Source organism: Muscardinus avellanarius, assembly GCF_963383645.1.
Source record: "Muscardinus avellanarius genome assembly, chromosome: 1".
NCBI lineage: Eukaryota > Metazoa > Chordata > Mammalia > Rodentia > Gliridae > Muscardinus > Muscardinus avellanarius.
In genome coordinates, this window is record NC_137786.1 from 99,613,859 (window position 1) to 99,634,299 (window position 20,441).

The 20,441-nt window shown below is 40.6% G+C and overlaps 1 protein-coding gene across 1 annotated transcript in view; it reads right to left on the reverse strand.

The window, feature by feature from the left end:
- The window catches only part of CDC23 (cell division cycle 23), a gene marked incomplete at both ends in the record, with an annotated part of 29,384 nt that overhangs the window by 1,118 nt on the left and 7,825 nt on the right, over window positions 1–20,441 (reverse strand). The window contains 11 exons of the mRNA XM_080710207.1: window positions 935–1,013; window positions 2,504–2,565; window positions 2,885–2,960; window positions 3,525–3,644; window positions 3,765–3,918; window positions 15,816–15,897; window positions 16,040–16,137; window positions 16,215–16,392; window positions 18,224–18,356; window positions 19,480–19,585; window positions 20,096–20,138. Of these exons, the coding sequence (XP_080566333.1) occupies window positions 935–1,013; window positions 2,504–2,565; window positions 2,885–2,960; window positions 3,525–3,644; window positions 3,765–3,918; window positions 15,816–15,897; window positions 16,040–16,137; window positions 16,215–16,392; window positions 18,224–18,356; window positions 19,480–19,585; window positions 20,096–20,138 (1,131 nt within the window). The remainder of the gene's footprint in view (window positions 1–934; window positions 1,014–2,503; window positions 2,566–2,884; window positions 2,961–3,524; window positions 3,645–3,764; window positions 3,919–15,815; window positions 15,898–16,039; window positions 16,138–16,214; window positions 16,393–18,223; window positions 18,357–19,479; window positions 19,586–20,095; window positions 20,139–20,441) is intronic.

The following is a 20,441-nucleotide window of genomic DNA, read 5'->3' on the forward strand; positions in this document are numbered from 1 at the left end:
CATTTAAGAGTAGATGATTAAAGCTGAGCATGGTGGTGCACGCTTGTAATTCCCAGGCGGAGACAGGAGGATCACGCATGTTTAAAGCCGGCCTTGCTGGCTTAAGAGACCCTATTTCCAAATAAAAAATATATATAAAAAAATAGTTCTAGGAGTATAGCCCAGAGGTAGCAGGGCTCCATCCCAGTACCACCAAAAAAAAAAAAAAAAAGAGAAGATGATTGAAACTTGTTTCACTTTGTTCAAACAGCATGTCTTGCTTACAGCAACACTGGCAGACAAGCTGCAGAAGCTGCCTGTTCACAGGCTGTTAGCATGGCAACAAAACAAAACCTAAAAGTTACAAAACACCACAAAGAATGAAAGAAACACCATGCATCGTCCCCTCACTTGATCATGGGTGATATTAGAACAAAGAACAGACTAAAGAACAAGACTGGCTTACTGATTAATTTGAGAACAAAAGTAAAAATGTTAAGCTGGGCATGGTGGCGCATGCTTGTAATCCCAGTATTTGGGAGGCTGAGACAGGAGGATCTGGGTTTGAGAAAAACCTCACATACTTAGGCCCTTTGCAACTCAGTGAGACCCTGTTTCAAAATAAAGAATAAAAAATAGGGTTGGGGATGTAGCTTGGTGGTAGAACAGACAGAACAAACCCTATTTAAAAGATCTGAGATCAGCGCTCTACTCGGAGGCCCCACTGCAATCCCCTGGAAGTGTGATGCTCCCCCCGACCCCATCCCTGTTTATTTGAGACAGGCAGCTGTTACTCTGGCTTTTGTAATAAATCTTTTTGCCCTGCACTAAATTCCCACTCAGTATCCCGGCTCACTATTCTAAATGTACTCAGGAAAAAAACCACCACGGCAGCATGGAAACCATAACAGTAAGAATAAGACAAGGAACACAATTCTCACGCAGTAACACATACCCCACAGGAATAGATATCTTGGATATATTTGATGTAACACTGGGCAGCCTGTTCTGACTCAGTCAACTGTTCATGAAGCCTACAAAAGAAATTAGTTGAAAAACAAATCAGATCACAAAGCAAGTTAGTGATTAAAAAGTAAAAACATATGATCAAGTCTAAAAACATGACAATACATATGTAAGTAACAATTTTTGACATAAATGATATAATGAGACTCAGAAGAGCATTAGTACCCATTAGATGTGATAGTTACTATTATAAGGCTTAGAATCAGGAGTTGGGAATATACCTCAGTGGGAGAGCACTTGCCTAGTACGCATTAGGCTCTGAGTTCAATCCTTAGCACAGCAAAAAAAAAAAAAAAAAAAAAAAAAGAGAGAGAAAAGAAAAGAAAAAGCAACACACTTCTAATCCCACATCTTGTGAGGCTGAAATAGGAGGATCACAAGTTCAAGGCCAACCTGTCTCAAAATAAAAAGGGCTGGGGATGTAGCTCAGTGTAGAGTGCTTGCCTAGCATGTATGAGGCCCTATGTTCAATCTTCAGAGTCACAAACAAAACAAAGAAGTTTAGAATCATCCCTCTGCTACTGATGATGGTGACAGTTAAGAGTAAATATCTGCCAGGCATGGTGGCACATGCCTATAATACCAATACTAAGGAGGACTGCAGGTTCGAGGACTACCTCAGCAAATAGTGAAACTGTCATCAACCTAGTGAGACTCTGTTTCAAAATTTAAAAAAATAAAATAAGGTCAGGGTACATGTAGCTCAGAAGTAGAATGCCTCTGGGTTCAATCCCTAGCAACACACACACACACACACACACACACACACACACGCACACACGCACACACGCACACACGAACACACACACAAACACAGTGAATATTTAAGCTGAATAATATATCTTTGCAGAGCTGGGCGTGGCGGCGTATGCTTGTAATCCCAGTACTCAGGAGGCTGAGACAGGTGGATCCGGGTTCATGGCCGGATCCACTTAGGGCCTCCGCAACTTGGTGAGACCTTGTTTTAAAATAAAGAATAAAAACAGGTCTGGAGGTATAGCTCAGAGGTAGACTGCCTCTGGGTTCAATCCCTAACACCACACAAATACAAAAAAACTCTTACAAAAATGATCTGGTAATATATAGAATGATACTGAAAAATATACCAAGCAAGCTGGGTGTGGTGGTGCATGCCTGTATTCCCAGTACTTGGGAGGCTAAGACAGGAGGGTTGCAGGAGAATCATAGGTTTGAGGAGAGTCTCAGGAAACAGTGAGATTCTCATCAACCTAGGGAGACTGTCTCAAAATAAAAATAAAATAGGGCTCAGTGGTAGAGTGCCCCTGGGTTCTCTCTCTAGTACCACACAAAAAAAGAGGAAGAGAAGCAACATTCTCTAGGGTCAAGAAGGGTAAATTCCCAGACCAGCACAGTACATCCTGCTACATCCCAACACTGATGCATGTCGATAAAGCAATGGGGACCCTAGAGCATGCAGGACCCACCATCCCAGCGCAGCCAAAAGAAACATCAATAGCATTCCAATCCTCTCACTCACTTTGCCAGCTTCACCAGAGCCATTTTCTCCACATCTCCCACAGCATAAGCTCTCCAATAACACTGTCAAAAAAATAAATAAAGTGGTCACTGACTATTATGTCAAGTGCCACTACTAGTTACATAAAGGCAAAGGGTCTGTCTACAAGTTCAGACTTGTAGAATACAAGGTGTTTTTGCCAGTTCTGACAGGTTCAGGCTATGTGACATTCCCACTGATGATCTCAGCCTGCCTTTGTTTTTAATATATGTACCTATAAATATTCAGACTTTCTTATGCACACACACATCAGTATAAAGAAAATATTAGGACACATAGAACCCAACATTCATCTGAACAGCAGATTTCCGCTAAAATTCTCCAGATCCCAATTTCAGGTACCTTTTTAGCTTCTACTAGTTGATTAAGTTTCTCATAACATTCTCCTAATGCAACCAGCATACGAGAATCATTGGGCCTGAGAAAGAAAAATAGTTACCTCTGAGCAATGTTTATCAATAACTGATGCCTTCCACTAAGACTAGACCAAGGCTGTTCCACCATTATCTTAAATCTATGCAAGGACTGGCCTTTAATCTAATGCTTCATATAAGTAAGTTATTTTGTGGGTTTTTTTGTTTTTTGTTTTTTGTTTTTTTTTGTTTTGTGGTGGTACTAGGGATGGAACCCAGAGGCATTCTAGCTCCAGGCTACATCTCAGGCCTGTTTTATTTTTTTTGTTTAGAAACAGGGTCTCACTAGGTTGATGAGAGTCTTACTACTTGCTGAAGCTGTCCTTGAATCTGTGATCTTCCTGTCTCAGCCTCCCAAGTACTGGGATTACAGGCATGCACCACCACATCCAGCTATTTTTGTTCAAAATTACACTATTAACCCACAAGTGGAAGAAACAAAAATGACCACACAGCATTTATCAGGTTTAAACTCAGGTCTCTAAGAGTCAATCACTAATAGCTATCCAAAGAGAAAGGCGGTATCAGCCCTTCCCACCCCAAACATACTGTCAAGTAACCAGACTTACCGAAGTTGGTGGGCCCGTCTATAATAATAAAGGCAGTAAAATGGCATCTTAAGGATTTCATAGGTCTGCCCAAGGCCATACCAAGCTCTATAGTCCCGCTTGTTGACCTCAATGGCATGTCTAAGAAATGGGAAAGATAGCTAGTAAGAAGGCAGAATCAAAGTTAGCAAATTGCAGGCTCAACAGAGGCTGCTGGCATCACAGCACTTGGTTCCCACCTCACCCCAACAAGACGCTTACCGATAAGCCTGGATAGCAGCAGATGTGTTTTTCATCTCCATGTACTCATGCCCCATCAGCGTCCAGGCCCCGAGATACCGAGGATTCAACTTCAGGGCTCTCTGGAAATACAAGGCTGCTTTCTCATGCTGAGAACGTAAACTATAATAATTGCCTGAATAAAAAACAAAACAAAATTATGAATAAGAAAGGTAAAATTAAATGTCTGCTAAGATAGCATTCTACCAAGTGATCATGAAACCAAATCTATACCCCCTAAAGTCCTTGCAGAAAAGCTAAACTGTATACATGGGAAATATCACCACTCCCTTAGGAAATGTATCTATCAAACTTTTTTGTTTAAAATATTACAAAATTCTATTTATAGGAAATTCCCAGAATTGACAAAACTATTCAGCAAAAAGGCAGAGTAATGGTTGCTGGTGGATGGAAATAGGACTCACTACTAACAGATAACTTTTGGAGGTGATAGATAAATGAACCCAGTAGCGTTCTATCTCTGAGCTATGTCCCAAGTCCTTTTTTTTTTTTTTTTAAGTTGCAGAGGGCCTCACTAAGTAGCTAAGGCTGGCCGAGAACCTGCAATCCTGTCTCAGCCTCCCAAATACTGGGATTACAAGTGTATGGCACTACACCCGCTCTAAACTGGATTATGATGATGGTTAAAAGCTGTGGAAAATTTTACAAAAATCATTCAACTATAAATTTAAAATAGGTGAATAGTTAAATTTTATGGCATAGAAATTATATATCAATAAATTTTTGGTTTTGTTTGGTACTGAGGACTAAACCCTGGGGCATTCTACCTCCAAGCCAGACCTTTTTTGTTTTTAATTATTTAATTAGGAGACTTCCAGGAAGATGGCGACCGAGAAAAGCGGGGCTTAAGAGCCCCGCTAACAACCAATCTCCATTACCACAAAATCAGCGACTTTTATAGCCAGAAAACACCATCACCAGAGAAACAAAAAATCACCAGGCTCCAGAGAGAAAGCGGACTGAGAACAGAGCTCAGAGCCACAGAGGAGATACACCGGCCTCACGCCCGAGGACGTGGCAGCAGCGTCATACTGCCGGCGGCAGCAGCGAATTCACCGGACGGCTACAGTAAGCCGAGGTGAGCTGCTGCGGAACAGCCAGGCAGGATTTCTCGCCGCAGGTAAAATCTAAAGCTTCCAGTGGCTGAGCTCAGCACACGCTGCAGGGATTCAGAGGGGAAATCAAAACCAAGAGGAAATACGCCAGCCTCACGGCTGAGGGCGTAGCAGCGGCGCCATATTGCCACCGGCGGCAGCAGCAGAGAATTCACCGAATCCAGTACAGCTACATCTGCATATTCAAGAACAGTGAGTCAAATTGCGGGCCACAGAGAAGAAATCCCAGTACTGTACTCCCTGGGACTTGACCCAGAGGGGGAGGGGCGGTGGCAGAGATATCATACTATAGGAGAACGTAAAACCTGGCACCCCCCACAGTCTAAAGCAGCCTCTATCGACTCTCTGGGTCGGAGACTCTGTGATACAACCCAGTAAAGGAGTAGTGGGGTCTGAGATACTACTGACTCGAGATCCAGAACACCTTAAGTGAAGTCATAGTGACCCAAGGGAAGAACCCAGAGAAGGCACAAACTTCCGAAATCATGGGAAAGAGGAATAATACTGGAGCAATGAATGCTCACAACCCCACAACATCAGAACCCGATAAAACAGAAAATCAGAGATTTCTAGAAGATCAAATCAGGAAAATAACTGTAGAAATAATAGAGGTGCTTCGAAAAGAACTCAGAGAGAGCCAAAAAGAGATAAAGGATGCAATTAATGAAGTAAAGGCCTCAATTCAAAGCATGAACAACCGATTAGACCACATGGAGAACAGAATCTCGCTCTTAGAAGATGATCATTCCAAAAATGAACGCATAGTTTCTAATCTAGGAAAAAATATCCGACAGCAGGAATCTGACATTGAAGAAATATGGGCCCATTTTAAGAGAGCTAACCTAAGAATAATTGGAATAGAGGAGGGAAAAGAAAGTGAAACCAAAGGGATCAACAATCTCTTCAAGGAAGTAATAGCAGAAAATTTTCCAAACATAGAGCAAGAGGTTGATACACAGATCCAGGAAACTTATAGAACTCCCTTTAGACAGGATCGGAGAAGAGGATCCCCACACCACATAATTGTCAAAATGACCAATGTGGAAGCCAAGCAGAGAATCTTAAAGGCAACAAAAACAAAGGGCCAAGTGACATTCAGAGGCAAGCCAATTAGAATCACTCCAGACTTCCCAAACCAAGTCATGAGAGCCAGAAGGGCTTGGAGTAACATATTCCAAACTCTGAAAGAAAACAACTTCCAGCCAAAAATTTCCTACCCAGCAAAACTTTCTATCAAATTAGATGGGGAAATAAGAAGCTTCCATGACAAACAGAAACTGAAGGAATTTATGTCTTCAAAACCAGCGCTAGAGAAAATACTCAAAGAGATTAACTACAAAGAAGAAATAGGTAACACACACCAGAACCAGAGAAACAAGAGTTTCCACCCAACAGACAACTAAGATTGGTCATCTGTGGAGATTCATTACTTATGTTAGTCTTTTACCTATCTCTAAATGGTATTGTTTGCCTTTATTGTTGTTAATTTTTAGGATTTCTAGTTGGAATATTAATATAACTTCAGATATAGCATTTGGAAATATTTTATCCCATTCTATTAGTAACTGTTAACTCTGTTTACACTGTCTTTGGATATACAATATTTTTTTATTTTTTAGGGAGTTTGTATACTCTTCTGTTGCCTGTGCCATTGAAATCATATCCAAGAAATCACTGTCAATTTCAATGTTGTGAGGTTTTATGACTCAGATTTTCTCATAAAAGTTTATAGTCTTAAGATTTATATTTAGGTCTTTTATCTATTTTGAGTTAATACTTGTATATGGGATTAGGTAAGGGTCCAACTTTATTCTTTTCCATGTAATTATTATGTTTCAACAATATTTAGTTAAAAGATTATTATTTCCACCACCAAATGTTCGTGGAAACCTTGTCAAAAATAACTTGACAATATAGGGAAGAATTTAGCTCTAGGCTTTTATTTAATTCCAATGGTTTATATATCTGCCTTTAGAACAGTACTACACTGTTTCAATTATTGTAGCTTTATATGGTTTGAAATCAGAAAATATTTATCTTCTAGCTTTGTTCTTTTTCAAGATCGTTTTGGGTATCTAGAGTCCATATTCCATATTAGGATAGATTTTTTTTCTGAAAAATAAATATATAAATATATGATAGTTTCACCTAAAAAAAATAGAAAAAAAATATTCTCTGGTAAGAAAGAAAGTAAAAAGAAATATTGAAATGTTATCTTTAAGGCATCAAAAGCTTGGTATCAGACAAATGAAACTGTTATGTGAGATTATCATTTTTAATTTTGGATAAATTGCTATAATACTATATGTCAACCACTAAGCCAAGCATGGGAGGGAGGGATGGGGAGAGAATGGGGTGGGGATCGGGTGGGGGCTGACTGGGCGATGTGTGCATGTATGTTTACAAAAGTTTTTATCCCACTATTATGTATGAATACAGTGCACCAATAAAAAAATAAAATAAAACAAAATTTAAAAAATATATTTATTTTTTAATTTTTATGATACTGGGAATTGAACCCAGGGATTTTCTACCTCCAACTCTACTTATATTTGTTCTATTTTGTTGTTGTGGAACGCAGGGGTACTGTACCTCCAAGCTATACCTCCAGCCTTATGTTTTAGTCTTTTTATTTTTGAAACAAGATCTCGGTGAGTTGTGAAGGGCCGTACTAAGTAGCTGAGTCTGTCCGCAAACCACGATCCTCCGGTCTAAGCCTCCCAAATGCTTAGATTACAAGCATGCACCACCATGCCTGGCTATTCTTTTTTTTTTTTTTTTCCCAATATTGGAGATTGAACCCCAGGGGCATTCTACCACCCAGATATACCCCCAGCCACACTTTTTATTCTTTTTATTTTGAAACATGGTCTTACTAAGTTGTAGAGGGCCTCACTAAGCAGCTGAGGCTGGCCACAAACCTGCAATCCTCCTGTCTCAGCCTCCCAAGTACTGGGATTACAAATGTATGCCACCATGCCCAGCTTATTCTTTATTTTTGAAATAGAGTCTCACTAAGTTACAGAGGCCTCAGTAAGTAGTTGAGGCTGGCCACAAACCTGCAATCCTCCTGTCTCAGCCTCCCAAGTACTGGGATTACAAGCATGAGCCACCATGCCTGTCAAGATTTTTATGTGGTACTTAGAATGGAACCCAGAGGCATTCTACCTCTGAACTACACACCGGCCCTTTTCTTTCTTTCTTTCTTTCTTTCTTTCTTTCTTTCTTTCTTTCTTTCTTTCTTTCTCTTTCTTTTGTATTGGGGATGGAACCCAGGGGCATTCTAACTCTGAGCTACACCCCCAGCCCTATTTTTTTATTCTTTATTTTGAAACAGGGACTCACCAAGTTGCAAAGGGTCTCACTAAGTAGCTAAGGCTTGTCCTCAAACTACAATCCTCCTGTCTCAGCCTCCCAAATGCTAGGTGCCACCACACCCAGCTTATTTTTTGTTTTGAAATAGGTCTTGCTAGGTTGCTATATTGCTAAGGCTATCCTTGAACCTGGAATCCTCCTGTCTCAGCCTCCCAAATACTGGGATTATAGGCATAGGCTTCCATATCCAGCTTATTTTATTTTATTTTTTTTTTGGTGGTACTGGGGTTCCTGGAAGCCCGTCTATCTCTGGGCTACACTCCCAGACTTATTTTATTTTTGGAAACAGGGTCTCCTAAGCCAGTGCGGCTGGCTTCGAACCTGCGCAATCCTCCTGTCTCTGCCTTCCAAGCGCGGGGATTACAAGCGTGCGCCACCACGCCCGGCCCAGCTTATTTTTTTAAAAGAGGAATAAATTATACATATACTAAGATTTGGAGAGATTTTCATTAGGTATTGTTGAGTGAGAAAAGTAAAATGCAGATAAGTATATAATTTGATGCTATTTTTGTAAAGCAGATAGCCCATTATATTCTGCATATGTGTGTGTGTGTGTGTATGTATGTATGTGTGTGTATGTATATATATATGTATGTGTGTGTGTGTGTGTGTATATATATATATATATATATATATATATATATATATATATTCTTACATGATAACAGAACATGCTACTATAAGTAACTTGGAGAAGGATACAGCAATCCCCCCAACACCCCCCCCCCCAAATCTCAGCACTTTAAAAATCTCAGCTGGGCATGGTGGCATACATTTGCAATCCCAGTATTTGGGAGGCTAAGACAGGAGGATCATAGGATTGAGGCCAGCCTTTGCAACTTAGTGAGACCCTTTTTCAAAATAAAGAATAAGTAGCCAGGAGTGGTGACGCACACTTATAATCCCAGCTTTTGGGAGGCTGAGACCAGAGGATCACAGTTCACGGACAGCCTCAGCTACTTAGTGAGACCCTGTTTCAAAATAAAGAATAAAAAATAGGACTGGGGATGTAGCTCAGAGGTAGAATGTCCCTGGGTTCCATCCCCAGTACCGCAAATATATATAAATTTAAAAAAATTAAAAAAAAAAAAAAGAATAAGCCAGGCATGGTGGTGCATACTTGTAATCCTAGGACTTGGGAGGCTGAGCTAGATAAGATAACATAAACTCTAAACCTCTACATATGTTGTTTATATCTGTCTAGATCCAGCTTTTTAGTCTAAGGAAGGTGACATCAAATACATAAATTGTCTGTACCTTATACCTGATTATTTCAGTTCAAATTCAATTTTGTGCTAATCTAGAAAAAAGCAGGAAGAGAGGGCTTTATGTCTTATAAAACCATCTCTTTGCTTCTGCCCTGACACAGAAAACCGAAGAGTAAGTAGACTAAGTGTAATTCCGGGTACAGATACTAACTCTCCGTGAAATCTTAGACGAGTTGACCGACCACCCTGTGCTTTATTTTCCTCATTCATAAAGGGAGAGTAATCATAGACCCTTCCTTCAGGCAACTATGAAGATTAATTAATATACATAAAAAACTTGTGATGTATATTAAGTTTCCTGGTACATTATGATCAGTCAATTTTAGCTTTTCCGACTGGTTAAAAAAGATCTCATCTGGATGTGGTGGCACATACCTGTGGTTTCTGTACTTAGGAGGCTGAGACAGGAGGATTGCAGGTTTGCAGCTAGCCTCAGCAACTTAGTGAGACCCTGTTTTAAAATCAAAAGTTTAAAAATAGGGCTGGGGATATAGCTTCAGAGGCAATAATGCCTCTGGGTTCAATCTCCAGTACAAAAAAAAAAAAAAATCTCATCTACTTAATCATTGCCCAGAACTTCCATCTTCTGCCTTCCTCGCCAACTCCACTGCCATCCTGACTACCACTACCTTTCCTCTTTTCTTTCTCTTTCTCTCTCTCTCTCTCTCTCTCTCTCTCTCTCTCTCTCTCTCTCTCTCTCTCTCTCTCTCTCTTTTGTGGTACTGAGAATTGAACCCAGAGGCATTTTACCTCCAAGCTATACCCCCAGAATAATTTTATTTGGAAGCAGGGTCTTGCTAGGTTGATGAGAGTCTCAGTACTTGTTGAGGCTGTCCTCAAACCTGTGATTCTCCTGTCTCAGCCTCCAAGTACTAGGATTACAAGTGTCTACCACCATGCCCAGCTGCTCTTCCCTTCCTCTGTCACAAGAACTCATCTTTGGGCACTCTGCCTAGAGTCTACTTACTCTTCTATTTCTTTCCTTTTTTTTTTTTTTTTTTTTGGTAGTACTAGGGGTGGAACCCGGGGCTTTTCTACCTCTGGGCTATACTCCCAGACCTATTTATTTTGTTTGGATACAGGGTCTCACTAAGTTGCTGAGAGCCTAAGTAGCTAAGGCTGACTTCAAACCTGTGCGATCCTCCTGTCTCAGCCTCCCAAGCCCTGGGATTACAAGCGTGCGCCCCCATGCCCGGCAGGACCTCACACATTCTACAAGCAGTATACCTCAGAGACTGCATTACATATCCTGCTATGCACTCCCTTAGCATCCTATATCATTAATTATAACACACCTCTCACTGAATTATAGTTTTTTGTTTCTTTGTTTGTTAGTTGTTTGGTACTGGAGATTCAACCAAGAGGCTTTCTAACTCTGCACTATATCCCCGCCCCACCCCAGCTCTTTTTTTTTTTCCATCCTGAAACAGGGTCTTGTTAGGTTGCTCTGGGCCTCAACCTAAGTTGTTGAGGCTGGTCTTTAACCCAGGATCTTCTGTCTCAGCCTCCCAAATACTGCAATTACAGACATACACCACAACTAAATTGCTAAGGCTGGCCTTGAACTTGTGATCATCCTGTCCCAGCCTCCCATGTACTGGATCACAGGCATGTACCACTGCACCCAGCTTGTTTTAAACTTAAATATACCCAAAATGTTTGTAAGAATTCCCAGTCCAATAGAAAGGAAGGAGCTAGATAGCTCCTTCCTTCCTTCCTTTTTTCTTTTTTCTTTTTCCAAAACTGAGAATGAAACCCAGGGGCATTTTACCTCTGAGCTATACTCTCAGCCCTATAAACGAGAGCTCCACCTTTCCCTTTCCATTGTTTACTCATAATACTCTGATACTGAAAAGAGCCAGGAGTGGTGGCACATGCTTGTAATCCCAGTACATAGGAAGTTGAGACAGGAGGCAGGTTCTCAGCCAGCCTCAGCTACTTAGTGAGGCCCTCTGCAACTTAGTGAGACCCTGTTTCAAAATAAAGAATAAAGCTGGGCACGGTGGTGCATGCTTGTAATCCCAGCATTTGGGAGGCTGAGACAGGAGGATCATGGTTCGCAGCCAGCCTCAGCTACTTAGTGAGGCCCTCTGCAACTTAGTAAGATCCTGTTTCAAAGTAAAGAACAAAAAATTGGGCTGGGGGTATCTTGGAGGTAGAATGCCCCTGGGTTCCACCCCCAGTACTGCAAAAAAAAAAAAAAATTATATATATATATATATATATTTGTTCTATGCTTATCTGTGTTCTGAAAACTACATTTTTTGTTAATGCTTACTTCATTTTCTAGACTTCCTCAATGAACTAGAAATATTTTTTCTTTTACTTTCTTTTTTTTTTTTTTTTGGTGGTACTGGGGTTCCTGGAAACCCTTCTACCTCCGGGCTACACTCTCAGACCTATTTTATATTTTTATTTGGAAACAGGGTCTCTTAAGCCAGCACGGCTGGCTCCGAACCTGCGCGATCCTCCTGTCCCCGCCTCCCAAGTGCAGGGATTACAAGCGTGCAGCACCACGCCCAGCCCTAGCTTTCTTAATGGCTAAAAATGTTTACTGGATGACTGATGAGCAATCATCCCATCAATTTCAATTTGTTAACAGTATCCCAGCCTAGAAAGGTACAAATATATGATCTTGATATGATATGACCAAAAACCCTTTCATCTTCAAAGAAGCTAGGCTTTTGATCAGAACTAAGAAAGCTTACTACTCTCCAGAGGCAATCATTAACTTGATTATGTCAAGTGATTATAAGTCCACACAGTGTGGCCACATATATAGGTCCATGGCCCTCCACCAAGGGTGGTTCTGACCCCCAGAGGACATCTAGTAACATCTAGAAACATGTTAAGTTGTCATAACTTGGGGAAGGAGGATACTGGTACCTACTAGGTAGAGGCCAGAAGTGCTGCTAATACCTATAATGCACAGGACAATTCCCAACAACAACAAAACAATTATCTGGTCCAAAATGTCAATAGTGTTGAGATTGTGACAACCAGATATAGGGAAACAGATATTCTCATCTCTTTTCATAGTACTGGGGATTGAACCACGGGGCATTCTACTTCTGAGCTATAACCCCAGACCTATTATTTTAGTTTTTTGAAACAGGGTCTTACTAAGTTGCTGAGATTGGTCTCAAACCTGTAATCCTCCTTTCTCAGCCTCCCAAGTACTGGGATTATAGGTGTGCAGCATGCCTGGCTTGGACTGGGAATTCTTACAAACATTTTGGGTATATTTAAGTTTAAAACAAGTTGGGTGCAGTGGTACATGCCTGTGATCCAGTACATGGAAGGCTGGGACAGGATGATCACAAGTTCAAGGCCAGCCTTAGCAATTTAGCAAGGGGCTTGGCAATTTAGACAGACACTACTTAAAATAAAAAATAAATGAAAAGAAACAAGTGAGCCAGATGTAGTGGCGCACGCTTGAAATCCCAGCACTAGGGAGGCTGACACAGGAGGATTGCGGTTCGTGAACAGCCTGAGCTACTTAGTGAGGCCCTTTACAACTCAGTGAGACCTTATTTCAAAATAAAGAACAAAAAAAGGGCTGGGGATGTAGCTCAGAGGTAGAATGCTCCTGGGTTCCATCCCCAGAACTGTAAAAAAAAAAAAAAAAAAAAAAAAAAAAGAAAGAAAAGAAAAGAAAAAGGTAGACAAGCATGAAAAAATAAATGTACACAAACAAAGATGTTTCCTGAAGCAACTGTTATATTAACAAACATGAGCTACAACTTATATAATAGAAAATAATTAAATAAATATGATGGCACATCAGATAAGAAAATGCTGTGCACTGAAGTTATAGCTAAGTATTAGAATGTGTATTTAACAAGTACAAGACACTAGATTCAATTTCCACACAGGCACATACACATACATAGATATATATTAAAAAAAAAAAAAAAAACAGCCAGGCATGGTGGCCCATGCCTGCAAATACCAGTAGTTAGGAGGCTGAGCAGGTATGAAGCCAGTCTCTGCAATTTACTGAGATTAGCAACTTAGTAAGACTCTGTTTCAAAATAATAAATAAAATAGGGCTTAAGTATAATTCAGAGGTAGAATGCCTCTAGGCATATCTAAGAGATATGAGGATAGCAGGTTTGTGGCCAGCCTCAGCAACTTAGTAAGGCCCTCAGCAACTTAGGGAGACCCTGTTTAAAAACAAAAAATAAAACACTAGGTGTGGTGGTACACACTTGTAATCCCAGTACTTGGGAGGCTGAGACAGGAGGATTGAAGGTTCACAGCCAGCCTTAGCTACTTAGTGAGGCCCTGCGCAACTTACTGAGACTCTGTTTCAAAATAAAGGATAAGCTTGTCGGTGGTGGCACACACTTGTGATCCCAGTACTTGGGAGATTGAGACAGGAGGATCATGCAGGTTCAAAGCCAGCCTTACCTAATTAGTGAAGCTTTCCACAACCTGTTTCCACATAAAATATAAAATAGGTCTGGGAGTATAGCCCGGAGGTAGAAAGCCCCTGGGTTCCATCCCAAGTACCACTAAATAAATAAATAAATAAATGACTAAAAATAGGGCTGGGGTATAGCAAGTAGGTAGAACGCCCCTAGGTTCAATCCCCAGTACTGCAAAAAATTAAGAAAAAATTTTAAAAATCAACCAGGCAAAGTGGTGCAGGCCTGTAATGCCAGAACTTGGAAGGCTGAGACAAGATGACTACAAGTTTGAGGCCAGCCTTGGAAACTTATGGAGGCCCTGTCTTAAAATAAAAAATAAAAAGAACTGAGATGAAGCCAGGCATGATGGCACATTTATAATCTCAGCATTTGGGAGGCTGAAGCAGAAGGATCATGGTTCACTACTGAATGAGCCCTTTACAACTCAGTGAGACACTGTTTCAAAATTAAATAATAATAAATAGGGATGAGGGTGTAGCTCGGAGGTAGAATGCCCCTGGGTTCTATCCCCAGTACTCCCAAGAACCACACACACACACACACAAACACACACACACACAAAGGACTGATATGGAGCCAGGCGTGGTGGTGCATGCTTGTAATCCCAGTAGTTGAGAGGCTAAAATAGGAGGATCACAGGTTTACAGCCAGCCTCAGCTATTTAGTGAGGTCTTTTGCAACTCAGTGAGACCTTGTTTCAAAATAAAGAATAAAAAATAGGAATAGGGGTGTAGCCTGTGGGTAGAATGCCCCTGGGTTCCATCCTCAGTACCACAAAAAAAAAAAAAAAAAAAAAAAAAAAAAAGAACTGGAATGTAGCTGAGACTGCCAGTATCACAAAAAGAGAGGGAAAAAAAATTAAAATGTGCTGCTAACATGAAAAGATGGCAAAGATATATCAAGTTCAAAAAAAAAAAGTTACAAAGCAGTTATGTATAATAACATAGTTTCAGCCAGGCGTGGTAGCACACGCTTATAATCCCACTAATTAAGAAGCTGAGACAGGAGGATTACAGGTTCGAGGCCAGCCTCAGTCACTTAGTGAGTACCATAAAAAAACAAAAGCAGTTTGTGCAAACTATACACACACACACACAGACACACACACACTCAAGCACACACACTTTTAGTATCTGCAAAGAAAAATATTCTATAGTCAAGTTCACCAAACAATATTAGAGCTGGGATTACAATGAGCTTTCAATATATTCTCTGGTACATAATTCTACTACTTTTGACACTTTAATACTGCTGCTGCTGCTGCTACTGCTGCTTCTGTTGTTGTTGTTGTTGTTATTATTATTATTATTATTTTGGTGGCAGTGGGGGTGGAACCCAGGAGCTTTCTACCTCCGGGTTATACTCCCAGGCCTTTTTTTTTATATTTTATTAGGAAACAGGGTCTCACTAAGTTGCTCAGAGCCTAAGTAAGTAGCCAGGGTAAGTAAGTAAGTGCAATCCTCCTGTCTTAGCCTCCCAAGTGCAGGGATTATAAGCATGTGCCACCACACCCAACTTACTGTTGTTATTTTTACATTCATAATACTTTTTTTTTTTTTTTTGCAAGTCAGGGGATGGAACCCAGGGGCATTCGACCTCCAAGCTACAACCCATACCCTATTTTTTATTCTTTATTTTGAGACAGGGTCTCACTAAATTGCAGAGGGCCTCACTAAATAGCTGAGGCTGGCCATGAACCATGATCCTCTAGTTTCAGGCCACAATGCTGGGATTACAAGCATGAGCCACTACACCTGGCTACATTCATATTACTTATAACAAAAATAAATACTGAAAGAAAAAAACATAGTTAACTCTTACCAATTACGCAGCACGTTTCTACACGATATTTATCAATTTCACAGAGGTTATGAGCCAGATAACTCAACTCAGATTTCATGCTCTGGAAGAAAATAGAAAGATAATTTAAGCATGAACAAGGACTTTCTCAATTATTTTTCTTGTAGCTAATGAAAATGGATGACAATCCAATTCAGATTAAAGTAAAAAAAGCTAATCAAGTCCAAACAAAAGAAATAGCTTACCCTGACATAAAGAAGGTTGGAGAATGTATCCATATTTTCAATCCTGTAAGGGTCTTGTTTCCTTAGTTCATTAAAAATGGAGAGGGCTTTGTCAATGTCTGGAGAAAGAAGAGAGAATTCAGAAAACAAGACATTGCACCTCTCAAGGTCTGATGGAATTTCATTGTCCACTCACCTCTGATATTGTGATAGGCAACTGCAATTTGGGAAACAATATATGAGCTCTTAGAAAAGCCAATATCAATGAGATTCTGATACTTTTGCAGGGCCTCCTCTATCAGCTGCAACTCTGTGTATATATGAGCCAGAAAAAACTCTTTCATCCAGGTGTCTGGCAAAGACAGGAACTTCAGCTGGCAGCAGGAGAAAGAGAGACACACTTAATATAATTTCACCTCTGCCCCAAATGAATATCAAGGAACAATCTTTATTATCTAAAGGGACTTATTCCTAAAATGTTATTAGAGCACCTAATAATGAATAAAAGGTGTTACAACTAAGGGAATGTGACTTTAAAGTACAGTTAGAGAAGAATGGCCTATTTGGGATAGGCTTTGAGGTGAGTCTTTGAGGATGGGTAGAATTTGAATGGAGAAAGGGAGAGGCAGAGAAAGACAGCATCTAGGCCAGAGCAACAACATAATTAGAGGCAAAACAAACATGATGAGTATGAGGGAGTAGAATGAGCTTGGTTGTAGGAAACTGTATACAGGAAACAGTAGTGGAAAACTAAGATTGGACCAATAGGGCGGATCCTATTGTGCAACAGACAATGGGAAACAACAGGAAACTACTGTCCGTTTCTGCCAAGAGAATGACATAACGATATGTTTGAGAATAAGTTTGGAAATAATATGCAGGATGGCTTGAAAGTGGAAGGGTTAAAATGGAGAAACTAGAAAGGAGCTATTACTTATAAGTAATATAATTTATTTATTTTTACAGTACTAGTACAGGGGCATTCTACCTCTGAGCTACATCCCCAGCACTATTTTTTATTCTTCATTTTTCAAAACAGGGTCTCAATAAGTTGCAGAGGGCCTCACTAAGTCGCTGAAGCTGGCTGTGAACCTGCATCCTCCTGTCTCAGCCTCCCAAGTACTGGAATTACAGTCATGCACCACCACCATGCCTGGCTCTGAAAACTGTTTTTCTGCACTCCCTGATATAAGAGAAAACTTTCCTTTAGTGTCTTGGAATTAGAGGAGAAACTATAACATTTATTTGATAAAACTAGTTAACAGTAAAACTTGAATGTGAAAACATGAATATGAAAAATAGTCTAATATGTATGAATACATATCCAACAACAACTACTGAACAAAAACGAGTCATCATTAAATGAAGATCTAAATTAAAAAACAGTGAAAGGGACTGGGACACAGCAAAAAGCTAGTTACAGCTGGGCATGGAAGTGTAGACTTGTAATCCCAATACTTGGGAGGCTGAGACAGAATAGCAGTTCTTGAACAGCGTTACCTACTTAGTGAGGCCTTGTTTCCAAATAAAGAATAAAACAATATAAGTCAAGAGTGGTGGCACACGCTTGTAATCCCAGCATTTGGTAGGCAGAGACTGGAGGATCGAGATTCACAGACAGCCTCAGCTACTACTTAGTGAGGCCCTTTGCAACTCAGTGAGACCATGTTTCAAAATAAAGAATAAAAAATAGGCCATGGGGTATAGCTTGGAGGTTGAATGCCCCTAGGTTCCATTCTCAGACACACACACACACACACACACACACACACACACACACACAGACATATACAGATATATAGGGCTGGGGGTGTAGCTCAGAGGTAAAATGTCCCTAGGTTCCATTCCCAGTACCACAAAAATAAAAGAAAAAGAAAAAGCTAGCCGGGCGTGGTGGCACACGCTTGTAATCCCCGCGCTTGGGAGGCTGAGACAGGAGGATCGCACAGGTTTGAAGACAGCCTCAGCTACTGAGTGAGGCTCTCGGCAACTTAGTGAGACCCTGTTTCCAAATAAAATATAAAATAGGTCTAGGAGTATAGCCCGGAGTTAGAAAGCCTCTGGGTTCCACCTCCAGTACCATCAAAATAAAAAAAAAAAAAGAAAGAAAAAAGAAAAAGCTAGCTATAACCAAAGGTCATACAGGTAAACTGCCCCCTCAACTGCCTGATATTTTTACAGAATCATCCAGATATCTCAATTTACCATCTCTTTGTCTGTGATCAGGTTACAGAGTTCTAGCCAGGCTCCCCAGTGCAAAGGCAAAACATGAGTAGCCTCCACAAACACATCAATGGCCTCTTTCACCAAATCCAGTTTTCGAAGCACCACTCCATACCTGGGAAAAAACAAAAAAAAATTCACAGGAGAGGATAATGTTTTTTACAATATCTCCCTTCTACTCAAGAATAAATAAGCTGGGTATGGTGGCACATGCCAATAATGCCAGTACTCAGGAGGCTGAGAGAGGAAGACTGAAGGTGGGAGGGCCATCTCAGCAACTTAACAAGACTCTGTTTCTCTCTCTCTCTCTCTGTGTTTTTTTTTTTGTTGTTGTTGTTGTTTGGTGGTACTGGGGGTGGAACCCAGAGGCTTTCTACCTCTGGGCTATACTCCCAGACCTTTTTTATATTTTATTTGGAAACAGGGTCTCACTAAGTTGCTGAGAGCCTCACTAAGTAGCTGAGGCTGGCTTCGAACCTGTGTGATCCTCCTGTCTCAGCCTCCCAAGCGCGGGGATTACAAGCGTGCGCCACCATGCCTGCCCCCCTCCTCTTTTTTTTTTTTTTTTTGGTGCTAGGGGTTGAACCCAGGGGCATTCTACCTCTGAGCTACACTTCAACCCTATATTATTTTTTACTTTGAAGGAGGGTCTCACTAAACTGTGGAGGGTCTCACTAAGTTGCTGAAGCTGGCTGCAAACCTGAGATCCTCTTGTCTCAGCCTCCCAAGTATTGGGATTACAAACGTGAGCCACCACGCCCAGCCAAAATCCTGTTTCAAAATAAAAAATAAATACAGAAAGGGCTGGGGGTGTAGTTTGGAGGCAGAATGTCCCTGGGTTCAATCCCCAATAGCCAAAAAAGAAAATATTACAAAAGGTAGGCACAGTGGCACACACCCATACATCCAGAAACTCAGACGTCTGAGGCAGGAGGATCAAAAGTTCAAGATCACACTGAGCAATTTAGTGAGACCCTATTTCTGGTCTCTAGTCTCAGAGTTCTGTGTGGGGGCGCGGACCAGCGGGTGTGGTGACACATGCCTGTAATCCCAGTACTTACAAGGCTAAGACAGAAGAATAGCAGGTTCGAGGCAAGACTCTCAGCAACCTAGTCAGACCATTAAAAAAAAAAGTAGGGATGTAACTTAAAGGTAGAATAACCCTGCATTCAATCCCAGTACCACATACACACAAAAAAAGAATTTCAAATTACTAAATTACTATAAATAACACTTACAGGTAAAGGCCAAATCCATCAAGTTCCTGAGCTTGATGTTTTTTGCTGAGCTCCACTCTCAATTCTCTAAGAGCCTCATTTTTCACTTGTCCTTTCTCCAGGGGGCCTAGGGAAAAACAAAATTCTGAGGATGCTGGCTTTCATTTTAATAGATGTACATATTCCCTTTAATATCAACCAAAGTTACACCTGAAACCTCCAGCATATGCTCATGAGTGACCAATGATATCTTACACAATCCACTTACTTTATTCTAAAACTTGCACTGATAATACTGATAATGGGTCTGTAGTCTATTCTGATAGGCCCACACAGTTGCTGACTTTATCAACGTTTATATATCAGAATTCTTAACTAAAAATCTGAATTTTCGGCTTCAGATTGCAGGAACCATAGAAACTCTAAGGCAAGAAAGTCCTAATAGCAACAAAACTAGATTTCTACACGGCAACCCTCAACTGGCGCTGGGTGACCACTCGGCAGCGGAGGTGAGCCATGCGCACTCCGATTTGCAAAGTGCTCCTCGGCACATTCAGATGACCTGACTGGCTCCCACAGGCACTGAAGTTTGTAGCCCTATTTGTTAGGTCAAAAGATATGAGAACGAAATTCATACCTAGACTATCAACTGTTTCATCATCCTTCTTTTTCTCTCCAGACTGTAAAAGAAAATCAACAAACTTTTTTCAATTTTTTTTCTAAAACACATTAGAAAACTACAAGCTAATTTTTACCTAAAGGGCCCAAATCCAACCAAATAGGCATCTACTTTTGGTTACTAATTTCAAACAACCATTCAGTGGCTAAATTTGGAGAAAACAGAGTACCAAAATGGGTACAGTAATGAATTATAATTAAAAATATAGAAACTGAGCTGGGGGTGGTGGCACACATTTGCAATCCCAGTACTTGGGAAGCTGATATAAGAGGAATGCAGGTTCTTGGCCAGCATCGGCAACTTA